The sequence below is a fragment of the Calypte anna genome, chromosome 2, assembly GCF_003957555.1.
Source record: "Calypte anna isolate BGI_N300 chromosome 2, bCalAnn1_v1.p, whole genome shotgun sequence".
Taxonomy (NCBI): Eukaryota; Metazoa; Chordata; class Aves; order Apodiformes; family Trochilidae; genus Calypte; species Calypte anna.
The window spans coordinates 54,725,542-54,738,865 of record NC_044245.1 but is presented as its reverse complement, the minus strand read 5'-3'; the positions used below and the strand labels follow the sequence as shown (position 1 = coordinate 54,738,865).

Below are 13,324 nucleotides of genomic sequence, written 5' to 3'. Positions count from 1 at the left end.
ATGACGGGGCAAATATCCCCAGGATGGGCCATGCAGTGTCTCCAGCGCTGCTGCATTTTAATTGCAAGGTGTGATTTGTTTCCAGTACCAAAATAGGAGCCACAGCAAATAAATTGTACCCAGTTTCACCTTATGCCACACAGCAAAACTACAGGGGAAAGGTAGATCGAACTCTGCAATGACCACTTGATGAACATGAACAACTGGCGTTCCTTTCCGAGAGGACCTGCCTGTTCAGCAACACAGAGAGCAGCATTTGCCTGCTGCAGCCAACCAGTGCAGGAGCTGAAGGCTGCTGTCCTTTACAGGTGAGGGGATCTGGTGTAGGAGAAGGCAGGGCTCCTGAGTTTAGTCACCTTTGTAGGAGATGAAGGCTGAACCCCCTCTTGCTGCATCGTGTGGACAGGACAAGTGGTTCATCCTGCTTCATCAGCCTCTGTTGCTGCTGTAGCTGGGTTCATGGATTCCTGTGTGCCTAGTTATTTTAGGCTGTGGGCTGAGCTGCAGACGGGCTGCTTATTTGCAGCTGCCACAAAGATCACTTTGGTCCTCTATCAGTTCTGCTTACAAGTACTGTCTCCACTGTGACAAAGCTTTCCCTTCCTTTCAGCCAGCAAGCCACAGTTGGGTCCCCAACAGTAAGGGTAAGATGCATGAGGAATCCCCAGCCCTCCCCACCCCCCTGGGGTATACAGATGGTTCCTGAAGAGTTTAGTGCTCTTCTGAAGGGAAGGGAAGGCACACTAACTAACAAGAACACCTGGCAAGGAGGGGTGCACAGAGGAGGACATCAAGTGGGTGTTGAGGGTCAGTGAGCTCCTCACCCTCCGCCTGCCCAACGTGGCAAAGGACCAGTCTGAGCTGTGCTCCTGTCCGTCACAAGCAGAGGAGAATTGCTCTTGGACCCTGCTCCAGCAGCAGCTGCCACTCTGCATCAACCTGCCCAGTGCTGTCTTGAACCTCTCCCCAGCGAAGACGTAGAGGAATGGGTTGAGGCAGCTGTGGAGGAAAGCGATGCTCTGGGTCACCTGCAGCCCAATGTCCAGTCGGTCAGCAGCCTGGCAGCTGTACAACACCCTGGTGTGGTTGTTGATGGCTTTGACCAGCAAAACAATATTGTATGGGAACTGGGAGAGAAGGAAAGCAGTGATGATCATGGTGATGATCTTCAGTGACCTCTGCTTTTGGGATCTTTTAGCTTGCAGGAGGGTGTTGATGATGAGGGCGTAACAAATGGCCATGACAAAGAGTGGGAGGAAGAATCCAACTGTGACTTTCAAGGCCAGGACAGTAACACTGAAGATCATACTGACATTTGGTGGGTATGTAATTTTGCAAACTGTTAAGCCACCCACCTGCATGCTTTGGCTGTATATGATTTCTGGGATGCACAGGCTCACGGATGTCAGCCAGACAGCCAAGCACATGAGTTTGCTGCGGAGGAGCTGCCTTTGCTTGGAAGTTTTAGCTTTCATTGCTTGGACAACAGTGAGGTACCTATCAAAGCTGATGCAGGTAAGAAACAAGCTGCAGCCATAGAAGTTGATTTTATACATGCTGTTGACAACTTTGCACATGATGTCCTTGAAGATCCAGCCATCGAAGGCAGCCTTGGCCCAGAAGGGGAGGGTGAAGAGGAGGAGGAGGTCTGCAATGGCCAGGTGCAGCAGATACCAATCCGTTGTGCTCCTCCTGAAGAGGTATTTGCAATAGACAAGCACGACCAAGGCATTTCCCACCATACCCACAGAGAAGATGAGGCAGAAAAACACCGGGAGAAAGTCTTGAGCAAACTGCCTGACCTGCCTTTTGTCACACGTCAAGTCTGTGTCGTTCACCAGGTTTCCATAAAGAGACAGCACAGAGCTGTCATTCCTGTAGTAATCCAGGCTGGTCTTCCCAGGGTGGGTGACCTGTAATGGGACATTGGGTAAATTCATGTGGCTCAGTAAAGCATAAGTTTGGCCGTCTCCACCAGATGCAGTTGAAGATCCCTGGTATATTCCACCTTAGATGGGTGAAACAGCAGATTCCAGACTGCCTGAAGTGTCCACACCCAGAAGTAGCATGTGGCTCACAAAAGACTTATAAAAATGGCTCACTGAGTAGCAAACTCTTTGTGAAAGAGGAATTCACAGCCTCCAGCCAACTTCAGTTACTAAAATGGCAGATGAATTTTCTCTGATAGCTGATTCAAAACTCTGTTGTTTTGGCAGCTTCAAATACACAACAAAACAGAAAATCTCCAACTTGGAGAGATGGAGAAGGTTTTGCTTTATTGCTATGGTGGAACAGCACCGATGCTTAAGAGAGGCAGAAGGCTGATGAAGGAAAAGAGGGGAGAAAGAAAAATATAGATTACAGAGCAGTGTAGCTGTGCACTCACTATGCTTGCAACTGCCATCTTCAGCCAGGTCTTTCCCCAGTCTTGAAGGAGGCTCTGTAACCTGGAAAGGAAAAATAGGGAGAGGAAATACTAATTTGAAACAGCTTTGAAATAGAACTGTGACTCTTTTCTTTCTTCTTCTTTTAATAAAAACCTCAGCCCTTTGAACCAAGTATGACCAGGAGACAAGCAAACCACAAAGAAACTTCTATTTCTGGTTTGAGTTATTTAACCGCTTTCATTTTACAAATTTGCATTTAGCCTATATTAAGTCTTCAGCTTCTCTATGGCACTGTGCTGGTTAAGTGCTTTGATACATTAGGGCCACTGTGATCTCATTTTTAATACGATGTGGAGTCCCCAGTGCACACAATAAAAAAAAAAGTCATCTAAAAGCATTGCATCTTCCAAAAGATTTATGAGATTACATGAAATGTGTCTCATAAATTCCCAGGCAACTAACAAAGAAGAGTACCTGCTTTAAGTAGTAGTTTGCAGTGTTAAGATGTCTGCATTATCTGCACCATATGATAAACTCTGCCTGCAACATCTCTTTCTGATCTGTGAGCTTATGCACGATGCTCATTGCTGTTGGCCTAAGCAGCAGATTATTATGTCCCAGAAAACAATAAAATAAAGTGTTCTTTTCCTTCTGTAGATTGCTTTTCAAGCCAGTCCACCATCACAAAAGGTCGTTTAGCACTCCTGAGTATTCGACATGTTCTGCACCATCCACCCTCTGCCAGTGCCTGGGGATGAAGCCTGGGGACAGCAAGAGGTGTGTCCCATCAGTGAGTGCCACCAGGGACCTTCAGCAAGCACAGACCTTTCCTCCAGGCATTGGTGCCTTCAAAAGCAGGTCACACAACCACAAGGTCACCTCACAGAAACAAACCTCTCACCACACCTGACTAAAAGTACCTTCCCCTGTAATTATTTGGGGCACAAACCAATGGAGCCTGCAGGTCACCTCCCCAGCCTGCTTTAGGGTCAGCTGAGTTAGTGAAACTCTCACCAAAGCTAATTTACTGTAAGCTGCTACTTCTAGGGATAGGCAGTGTCTTTGCAGCAATGGTGCTGTGTTTGTGGCACCCTCTGGCCCAAACCTCCTTTACCCCTTTGTCTGCTTTCAAGTGCTGAAGCAAATGCAGCAGGTATGTGCCGAGTTTTGGAATCTGTTAAAAAACAGATTTAATGCTTCTGTTTTCACCTATTTAGAAATTATTGTGTTCAGAAAGGACATGAGGAGCTAATCCCTTTTTTTTTTTTTTTAATCTTTACAAAGAGACTTTAATGAATATTTATTTAGGAGCAAGGTTGGTAGCATGAGAGCTTTGCAAGAAGAAAAAGCCACTTGTCTAGGCACAGAGTATTTTCCTTAAAAATAGGTTGAAGAAATGAAATAGTTACAAGTATATGCTCTTAATTTTAAAATTTTCTATCAGGATATGGAAATCCATGCAGAATTATGCTGGCCCCTGGGCTTTCAAGTACGGGTATAAATTTAGTACCTGGCTTTTAATGATGCACTTCAAATTCTCATTAACTGTCTTTTAACTCTGATGCACAAAACTCAAAATACTTTTTATTTTACTTGCTTTCAAAGCAGACAACCAAGGAAAGTAAATGTCCACAGCACCTAGATTATTTTCTACAGGGAACGTATCAGTACACCAAAAGCTGACAAGTAATGAACTGCCCCTTGAAAGAAGAAAGGACTGCTTATTGATCAAAATTAATTTGATTACTTTTTGCTTATTTTGGGGGGGTAGGTGTGGTGGGAATATGGTTACAGGAATTGCTTCACTAAGTGTGAGACTCATCTTTCCAAGAAATGTGGCAATGTCAGACCTGCTGAGCTCAACCTGTGCCACCTCCGTGCTTCAGAAACTCCTCAAGTGAGTTGAAATGTGAGACCAGCAGAGACTCATCTCCATTCAGACTGAACTTAAGTTGCAATTGAAAAGATCTTTGTAACTGAACGAGTTCAATGGCAAGTGAGTTGCATTCAAAAAAAAAAAAAAAAAAAAGGCATTGTAATTTGGTTTCTTTTCCCAAAAGGCTACCTATGGGAAAGAGAGATTAGAATAGCAGAAGAGAGGACTCACCAGCACAGTCTCTTCAGGAGGGTGAACCTGGCAGTCACACCCAGCAGTCACACTCTGTGTTTGCTCTTTGAACACACAATTAAAGCTTCAGTCTTTTTACAAGCTGAGTTCGGTGTGTGCTCCCCAGACCCTAGCCTAAGTAGGCGTATCACAGGATGTTTTCTTTGTGGTCTCCATGATTCAGGTGCCTGAAACACAGATGGCAATCTTTTCTTTTTCAATTTTTATTTCGTTGTTTGGTAGATTCAGTTTGGGTATTTTTTTCTTGGTAAATTCTTTCAATAGCAAAGGGAAGACCTCGCATACCATCATTTTAATGCTCATGTGTATCATCGACAACAGGGCAAAAAAGAGGCTGTGCCAGCACGTTCATGTGCTACAGGAAAATATTTTCAGTGAGGAAAAAAAATCCCCAGATGAGAACTGGGTCCCACCAGTGTCCCCTGGGGATGCTGGGAGAGGAACGAGGAGTCAGGTCTCATACCTGCGCACCCCAAGCTGCCCTTGGGCACAGCTCCCCATGGCTGCCCACCAAGGCTGCAAGCAAGCAGGGTCACAGGATCCGTGTGATGCCCAAAAAAACCTGCAGGGGCTTCGCAAGCAACAGCAAAATGGATCCAAATGTAAGTAGCCCACCTTCAAGAGGGAAGGCCATGGAGAGTGGGGAGAGCCAAGGCAGGAGTTGAGGCAGTCACATCAAATCCCTGCTGCTGGCATGTCTTATGGGACAACCATCCACAAGTGTGAGACAGGAAAGATTCTGAAGAGGAAGGCAGCAAGAAGTGGTTAATAAATCCATCAACTTACATATCTTCTGTCTTCTTCCTGGCAAGCTGGCATGCACATGAAGGGGATTTCAATTCCCCTCTCTGCAGGGCATCCAGGCACATTGGGGTTTTGCTGAAGGGTGTTGGGCTCTGACTGATGCTTGTGCAAATCCTACTGAAAGAAAATGTCCAGATTGCAGTTCAGACTCTCTTTCAATTCTGCAAGAAACATCGAGCTGGGCTTTGGTTTGGGTTGCTCTCAGCTCTGACGTGGCACCATGCATCAGTACGTACCAGCAGCGGGGTACCCCATTCTACAAGAAAGGAGTGCACGGTGCTCCAGGCTCAACAGCAAAATCTCTGCTAAGGTGGTTACCTATCTTTAATAAACACTTCTCATCCTGAAAGAGGCACAGGTCTGTATGTGATGACACCTCTGCCAAGAGCTTGGCTTCTCTTGCTTCCTGGACCCAAGAGGAGACGAGAGGGGGGGAACAGCTCTCAGCTACTCCCCAAGGCAGCTGCTAAGAAAAGCGCAGGTGTGAAAGCAGAGGAAAAGACTCTGGGCTCAGGGATGTGATAGTCTGGGCTGGAGAACAGGTACCTGCCAGCACATCCATAGGAATCATCCCTAATTCTTGGTGTAATGCAAGGTGCTTCAGTGCTGGAAAAGCTCCATTAACTCCCTCTTTTCCCCTTCCCTCCCAAGGAGACCAGGAATGAGGAGACTCTTCTTGGCTTGAAAGCCAAGGATTTTTTAGCTCCAAAACCACTCGCAAGGAAGGACACAGATCACACGGGTTACAAGTGCTGTTCAGGATTTTATTCTGGTTTTTTCCTCACTCTTGTTGAGAGCAGATGCACAGATGTTCAGATGCTCAGAGCATTGTCGCCAGGAGCAGGCTGATGCAGCCTGCTGAACCTTAGCTGGAAAGAACATCCCAAAGAGAGACAGCCACAGAAAATCACAAATCCCATACGTCACCTGGAGAGCTGGAGCCATGGTTATTATGCTTAGGAAAAGATTAAGCTTTGCCAGGCCCAGGAAAGCAGGGAGCTGACGGATGCACAAAGAAGGTGCTCTCAAGACCAAACGGGAAACCGCTGGGGGAGGATTCTTCTCTCCTTTCTTTGGGAATGGAATTTTTCCTCACCATTTTTCATCTTGGCATCCAAAGAAAACCCAAGCAGCCACATTCCTCCAGCTAGCTAGCTGAGAATGATCCCGTCAGAGAATTAAGAATCCCTTAGGTCAAAAATTCCAAGAGTACGGCAGCAGCAGGAAGTCAGGCTGAGCAGTCCCTGTTTCATGAAGATGGAGAAGTTGAACAATTTCTCTAGAACAGATCACAGACCAAAGACGAGGAGGAGGCGTGTGGTATTTTCCCAAGTATTCCACTTCTCGATGCCAAACCTCCTTTTTGTCTTCCCAACATTGCTCTGCAGGGCTTCTTGGCCAGCCATGGGAATGAGAGCCTGCCCGAGAGAGGCAGGGCATGAGTGGTCCCTCAGAGGTGCAAGAGCAGCAGATGAGAACTGAAGTAAAAGTGCCCAGAGCAGCCCCGACAAGGGGCTGTGCTCAGTGCTGCAGACGACAAGAAGCAGTCCCTGGAGACACCCTTGGCTCCCGCCCTGGCAGTCGAAGAAAGTTTAGCACGAGGGCCACCTTCGTGGAGCAGGAGCAGCAGCCCCTGGGCCAAAATGGCCCCAAGCAGCCCTGGCAAGGAGCTGTGCTGACTGCTGCAGAGGAAGGCAAAAAAACCCCCAGGGACACTTGGTAGGAAGCCCCCGGTGGGGGAAAAAAAAGCCTTCCTCCCCCCAGCTGCAGGGCACGAGAGGCCACCTTGGTGGGGCATGAGCAGCAGCAGTCAGGGAGCCAGAAGGGACCGGAGGAGCCCTGACAAGGGGTGATGCTCAGTGCTGCAGAGGAAGGCAAAAAACCCCCGGGGCCCAGGCCCAATCTGCCCCGGGGGAAAATTCCTTCCTGACCCCAGCAGAGCTGGCGATCGGCTGCTCCCTGAGCATCTGAGCAAGACCTGCTTCCTCCTCCCACAGCCTGCTCACAACTCCCAGCAGATAGATGATGCCCAAGCCCTCCTCTCCCTCAGCCTCGAGTCATCTCAGGGGCTTTCCACAGGGGCCACAAACCTGATCGACCTGATCGACCTTGGGGGAAGCATCCTTCCCACGCCTGGCAGGACACCCGTGGGTTCCTGAGAGCGTGGGCAGCCCTAGAAACTTCTCTGCTGATATCCCGTTTCTTCCAGTTGCTGCCCCTGGCTTTGCAGGGGATGAAGCCAGACAGCTCTGCACTGCTCCCTTGGCTGCTCCTACCAAAGACAAAGCTTTCATCTTGCCACTGCCCTTGGAAGTTCTTCTCAGCTCCTCAGCAGCAGCCATGTATTCTCTGAGGGCTGAAGCAGGATCTCTAGCCCTCAGCCCTGTCAGGAGCTGGCCTTGCATTGGAGAAGCCCCAGCAGCCTCCTCCAGCCCCCAGTCTTCTTCCCTCCAAGTAATGCCACTGCCTCGTCCTCAGGGACATCCTCTTGGATGCCCTCAGCCTGCCTGCCGGGCCAGCTCTGGCAGCAGAACACAGGGTGGAGGAAGCCTCTTTTCTACTGCCCTGGGGCATTGTGACTGCTGTGTTGCTGGGTGATGGAATGGTGACGTCGGGGTGACAGGCTTGCCCTTGCCAACCTTCAGCCCAGCATCCTTCAGAGGATCATCATAGAATCACAGAATCATGGAATCACGGAATCATGGAATCACAGCATCATGGAATCACAGCATCATGGAATCACGGAATCATGGAATCACAGCATCATAGAACCACAGAATCATGGAATCACGGAATCATGGAATCACAGCATCATAGAACCACAGAATCATGGAATCACGGAATCATGGAATCACAGCATCATAGAATCACAGAATCATGGAACCACAGAATCATGGAATCACGGAATCATAGAATCACAGCATCATAGAATAACGGAATCAGTTTGGTTGCTAAAGACCCTTTAGGTCATCAAGTCCAACTGTAAAGAATAAAGGTTTACAGTTGTAATTTATTGTTTTGTGGAGTGTATCTTTCTCCGGAATGTTCAATTTAACAATGTTTGCTTAGGGAAACATACCCTTAGTATGTCTTTTAAGATACTGGCTAACAGAATATCCCTGTTGTGAGAAAACAGTCTGCGGAGGCTTAAGGATTCCATGTGCACATCAATAGGTTTGTGTGAAATCCTTTATTAACAACTTGCACTCACTTCTATAGAGAAGCCTTGTTTCCACCATCATATCATGCAGGTGGCTTTGTATTCCAATTACACAGTCCATTCTCATGGAACCACTCTTCTCACTTCATTCTTTTCCATTTCTGTTGCCAATTAGTTATCTCTTTCCCATTAGCTCATTTTTAGAAACCTGCAATTAGGCCTCAATAACCATGAACCCAATGTAGCCTAAGCTGAAGTAAGTCAGGAGTGCTCACAACCTGTATATTTCTGAACTCTTTCCCCAACACCCTATAAAAGCAGGCACTGAAACAAGTCCGAAGGAAAGCCTTCACAATACTTCTGCTCCTTTTGACTCGTTTCAGTGTATATTTACCATTGTGCTTCTCTCCTTACCCACAGGCAGAGCTAGGCCTTCATGAGCACCAGCAGAATGAAGTGATCAACTACATGCTGAGCTCACTGATCTGAGTTCAGGAAAGTATTTGCCAAATGAAATGATCCTATATATTACAGTGGAGTTGTAGACTTTAATTTTTTGCTGACTGAGGCAGGAAACACAATCAAGAAATGATTCCTGATTTCTTAGGAAGGCCATTCTTATAAGCCTTTAGAAGCTTGTCTCCTTCCCTAAGCTAGGAAACGTATTTTCTTACCTGAACTATTTGGAAAGTATTTTCCGTGAGGAAAAAAAATCCCCAGATGAGAACTGGGTCCCACCAGTGTCCCCTGGGGATGCTGGGAGAGGAACGAGGAGTCAGGTCTCATACCTGCGCACCCCAAGCTGCCCTTGGGCACAGCTCCCCATGGCTGCCCACCAAGGCTGCAAGCAAGCAGGGTCACAGGATCCGTGTGATGCCCAAAAAAACCTGCAGGGGCTTCGCAAGCAACAGCAAAATGGATCCAAATGTAAGTAGCCCACCTTCAAGAGGGAAGGCCATGGAGAGTGGGGAGAGCCAAGGCAGGAGTTGAGGCAGTCACATCAAATCCCTGCTGCTGGCATGTCTTATGGGACAACCATCCACAAGTGTGAGACAGGAAAGATTCTGAAGAGGAAGGCAGCAAGAAGTGGTTAATAAATCCATCAACTTACATATCTTCTGTCTTCTTCCTGGCAAGCTGGCATGCACATGAAGGGGATTTCAATTCCCCTCTCTGCAGGGCATCCAGGCACATTGGGGTTTTGCTGAAGGGTGTTGGGCTCTGACTGATGCTTGTGCAAATCCTACTGAAAGAAAATGTCCAGATTGCAGTTCAGACTCTCTTTCAATTCTGCAAGAAACATCGAGCTGGGCTTTGGTTTGGGTTGCTCTCAGCTCTGACGTGGCACCATGCATCAGTACGTACCAGCAGCGGGGTACCCCATTCTACAAGAAAGGAGTGCACGGTGCTCCAGGCTCAACAGCAAAATCTCTGCTAAGGTGGTTACCTATCTTTAATAAACACTTCTCATCCTGAAAGAGGCACAGGTCTGTATGTGATGACACCTCTGCCAAGAGCTTGGCTTCTCTTGCTTCCTGGACCCAAGAGGAGACGAGAGGGGGGGAACAGCTCTCAGCTACTCCCCAAGGCAGCTGCTAAGAAAAGCGCAGGTGTGAAAGCAGAGGAAAAGACTCTGGGCTCAGGGATGTGATAGTCTGGGCTGGAGAACAGGTACCTGCCAGCACATCCATAGGAATCATCCCTAATTCTTGGTGTAATGCAAGGTGCTTCAGTGCTGGAAAAGCTCCATTAACTCCCTCTTTTCCCCTTCCCTCCCAAGGAGACCAGGAATGAGGAGACTCTTCTTGGCTTGAAAGCCAAGGATTTTTTAGCTCCAAAACCACTCGCAAGGAAGGACACAGATCACACGGGTTACAAGTGCTGTTCAGGATTTTATTCTGGTTTTTTCCTCACTCTCGTTGAGAGCAGATGCACAGATGTTCAGATGCTCAGAGCATTGTCGCCAGGAGCAGGCTGATGCAGCCTGCTGAACCTTAGCTGGAAAGAACATCCCAAAGAGAGACAGCCACAGAAAATCACAAATCCCATACGTCACCTGGAGAGCTGGAGCCATGGTTATTATGCTTAGGAAAAGATTAAGCTTTGCCAGGCCCAGGAAAGCAGGGAGCTGACGGATGCACAAAGAAGGTGCTCTCAAGACCAAACGGGAAACCGCTGGGGGAGGATTCTTCTCTCCTTTCTTTGGGAATGGAATTTTTCCTCACCATTTTTCATCTTGGCATCCAAAGAAAACCCAAGCAGCCACATTCCTCCAGCTAGCTAGCTGAGAATGATCCCGTCAGAGAATTAAGAATCCCTTAGGTCAAAAATTCCAAGAGTACGGCAGCAGCAGGAAGTCAGGCTGAGCAGTCCCTGTTTCATGAAGATGGAGAAGTTGAACAATTTCTCTAGAACAGATCACAGACCAAAGACGAGGAGGAGGCGTGTGGTATTTTCCCAAGTATTCCACTTCTCGATGCCAAACCTCCTTTTTGTCTTCCCAACATTGCTCTGCAGGGCTTCTTGGCCAGCCATGGGAATGAGAGCCTGCCCGAGAGAGGCAGGGCATGAGTGGTCCCTCAGAGGTGCAAGAGCAGCAGATGAGAACTGAACTAAAAGTGCCCAGAGCAGCCCCGACAAGGGGCTGTGCTCAGTGCTGCAGACGACAAGAAGCAGTCCCTGGAGACACCCTTGGCTCCCGCCCTGGCAGTCGAAGAAAGTTTAGCACGAGGGCCACCTTCGTGGAGCAGGAGCAGCAGCCCCTGGGCCAAAATGGCCCCAAGCAGCCCTGGCAAGGAGCTGTGCTGACTGCTGCAGAGGAAGGCAAAAAAACCCCCAGGGACACTTGGTAGGAAGCCCCCGGTGGGGGAAAAAAAAGCCTTCCTCCCCCCAGCTGCAGGGCACGAGAGGCCACCTTGGTGGGGCATGAGCAGCAGCAGTCAGGGAGCCAGAAGGGACCGGAGGAGCCCTGACAAGGGGTGATGCTCAGTGCTGCAGAGGAAGGCAAAAAACCCCCGGGGCCCAGGCCCAATCTGCCCCGGGGGAAAATTCCTTCCTGACCCCAGCAGAGCTGGCGATCGGCTGCTCCCTGAGCATCTGAGCAAGACCTGCTTCCTCCTCCCACAGCCTGCTCACAACTCCCAGCAGATAGATGATGCCCAAGCCCTCCTCTCCCTCAGCCTCGAGTCATCTCAGGGGCTTTCCACAGGGGCCACAAACCTGATCGACCTGATCGACCTTGGGGGAAGCATCCTTCCCACGCCTGGCAGGACACCCGTGGGTTCCTGAGAGCGTGGGCAGCCCTAGAAACTTCTCTGCTGATATCCCGTTTCTTCCAGTTGCTGCCCCTGGCTTTGCAGGGGATGAAGCCAGACAGCTCTGCACTGCTCCCTTGGCTGCTCCTACCAAAGACAAAGCTTTCATCTTGCCACTGCCCTTGGAAGTTCTTCTCAGCTCCTCAGCAGCAGCCATGTATTCTCTGAGGGCTGAAGCAGGATCTCTAGCCCTCAGCCCTGTCAGGAGCTGGCCTTGCATTGGAGAAGCCCCAGCAGCCTCCTCCAGCCCCCAGTCTTCTTCCCTCCAAGTAATGCCACTGCCTCGTCCTCAGGGACATCCTCTTGGATGTCCTCAGGCTGCCTGCCGGGCCAGCTCTGGCAGCAGAACACAGGGTGGAGGAAGCCTCTTTTCTACTGCCCTGGGGCATTGTGACTGCTGGGTTGCTGGGTGATGGAATGGTGACGTCGGGGTGACAGGCTTGCCCTTGCCAACCTTCAGCCCAGCATCCTTCAGAGGATCATCATAGAATCACAGCATCATGGAATCACGGAATCATGGAATCACAGCATCATAGAATCACAGAATCATGGAATCACGGAATCATGGAATCACAGCATCATAGAACCACAGAATCATGGAATCACGGAATCATGGAATCACAGCATCATAGAATCACAGAATCATGGAATCACGGAATCATGGAATCACAGCATCATAGAATCACGGAATCAGTTTGGTTGCTAAAGACCCTTTAGGTCATCAAGTCCAACTGTAAAGAATAAAGGTTTACAATTGTAATTTATTGTTTTGTGGAGTGTATCTTTCTCCGGAATGTTCAATTTAACAATGTTTGCTTAGGGAAACATACCCTTAGTATGTCTTTTAAGATACTGGCTAACAGAATATCCCTGTTGTGAGAAAACAGTCTGCGGAGGCTTAAGGATTCCATGTGCACATCAATAGGTTTGTGTGAAATCCTTTATTAACAACTTGCACTCACTTCTATAGAGAAGCCTTGTTTCCACCATCATATCATGCAGGTGGCTTTGTATTCCAATTACACAGTCCATTCTCATGGAACCACTCTTCTCACTTCATTCTTTTCCATTTCTGTTGCCAATTAGTTATCTCTTTCCCATTAGCTCATTTTTAGAAACCTGCAATTAGGCCTCAATAACCATGAACCCAATGTAGCCTAAGCTGAAGTAAGTCAGGAGTGCTCACAACCTGTATATTTCTGAACTCTTTCCCCAACACCCTATAAAAGCAGGCACTGAAACAAGTCCGAAGGAAAGCCTTCACAATACTTCTGCTCCTTTTGACTCGTTTCAGTGTATATTTACCATTGTGCTTCTCTCCTTACCCACAGGCAGAGCTAGGCCTTCATGAGCACCAGCAGAATGAAGTGATCAACTACATGCTGAGCTCACTGATCTGAGTTCAGGAAAGTATTTGCCAAATGAAATGATCCTATATATTACAGTGGAGTTGTAGACTTTAATTTTTTGCTGACTGAGGCAGGAAACACAATCAAGAAATGATTCCTGATTTCTTAGGAAGGCCATTCTT

At 48.3% G+C, this 13,324-nt stretch overlaps 1 protein-coding gene across 1 annotated transcript; it reads right to left on the bottom strand.

The window, feature by feature from the left end:
• Positions 1–743: 743 nt before the first annotated feature.
• Positions 744–2,404, bottom strand: CCR9 (C-C motif chemokine receptor 9). The gene is made up of 2 exons (XM_008496027.2): positions 2,387–2,404; positions 744–1,913 (listed from the first exon to the last, which is right to left on the bottom strand). Exons 1-2 carry the CDS (start codon positions 2,402–2,404, stop codon positions 744–746), a joined length of 1,188 nt encoding a protein of 395 aa, XP_008494249.2.
• Between the last annotated feature and the right edge of the window lie 10,920 nt (positions 2,405–13,324).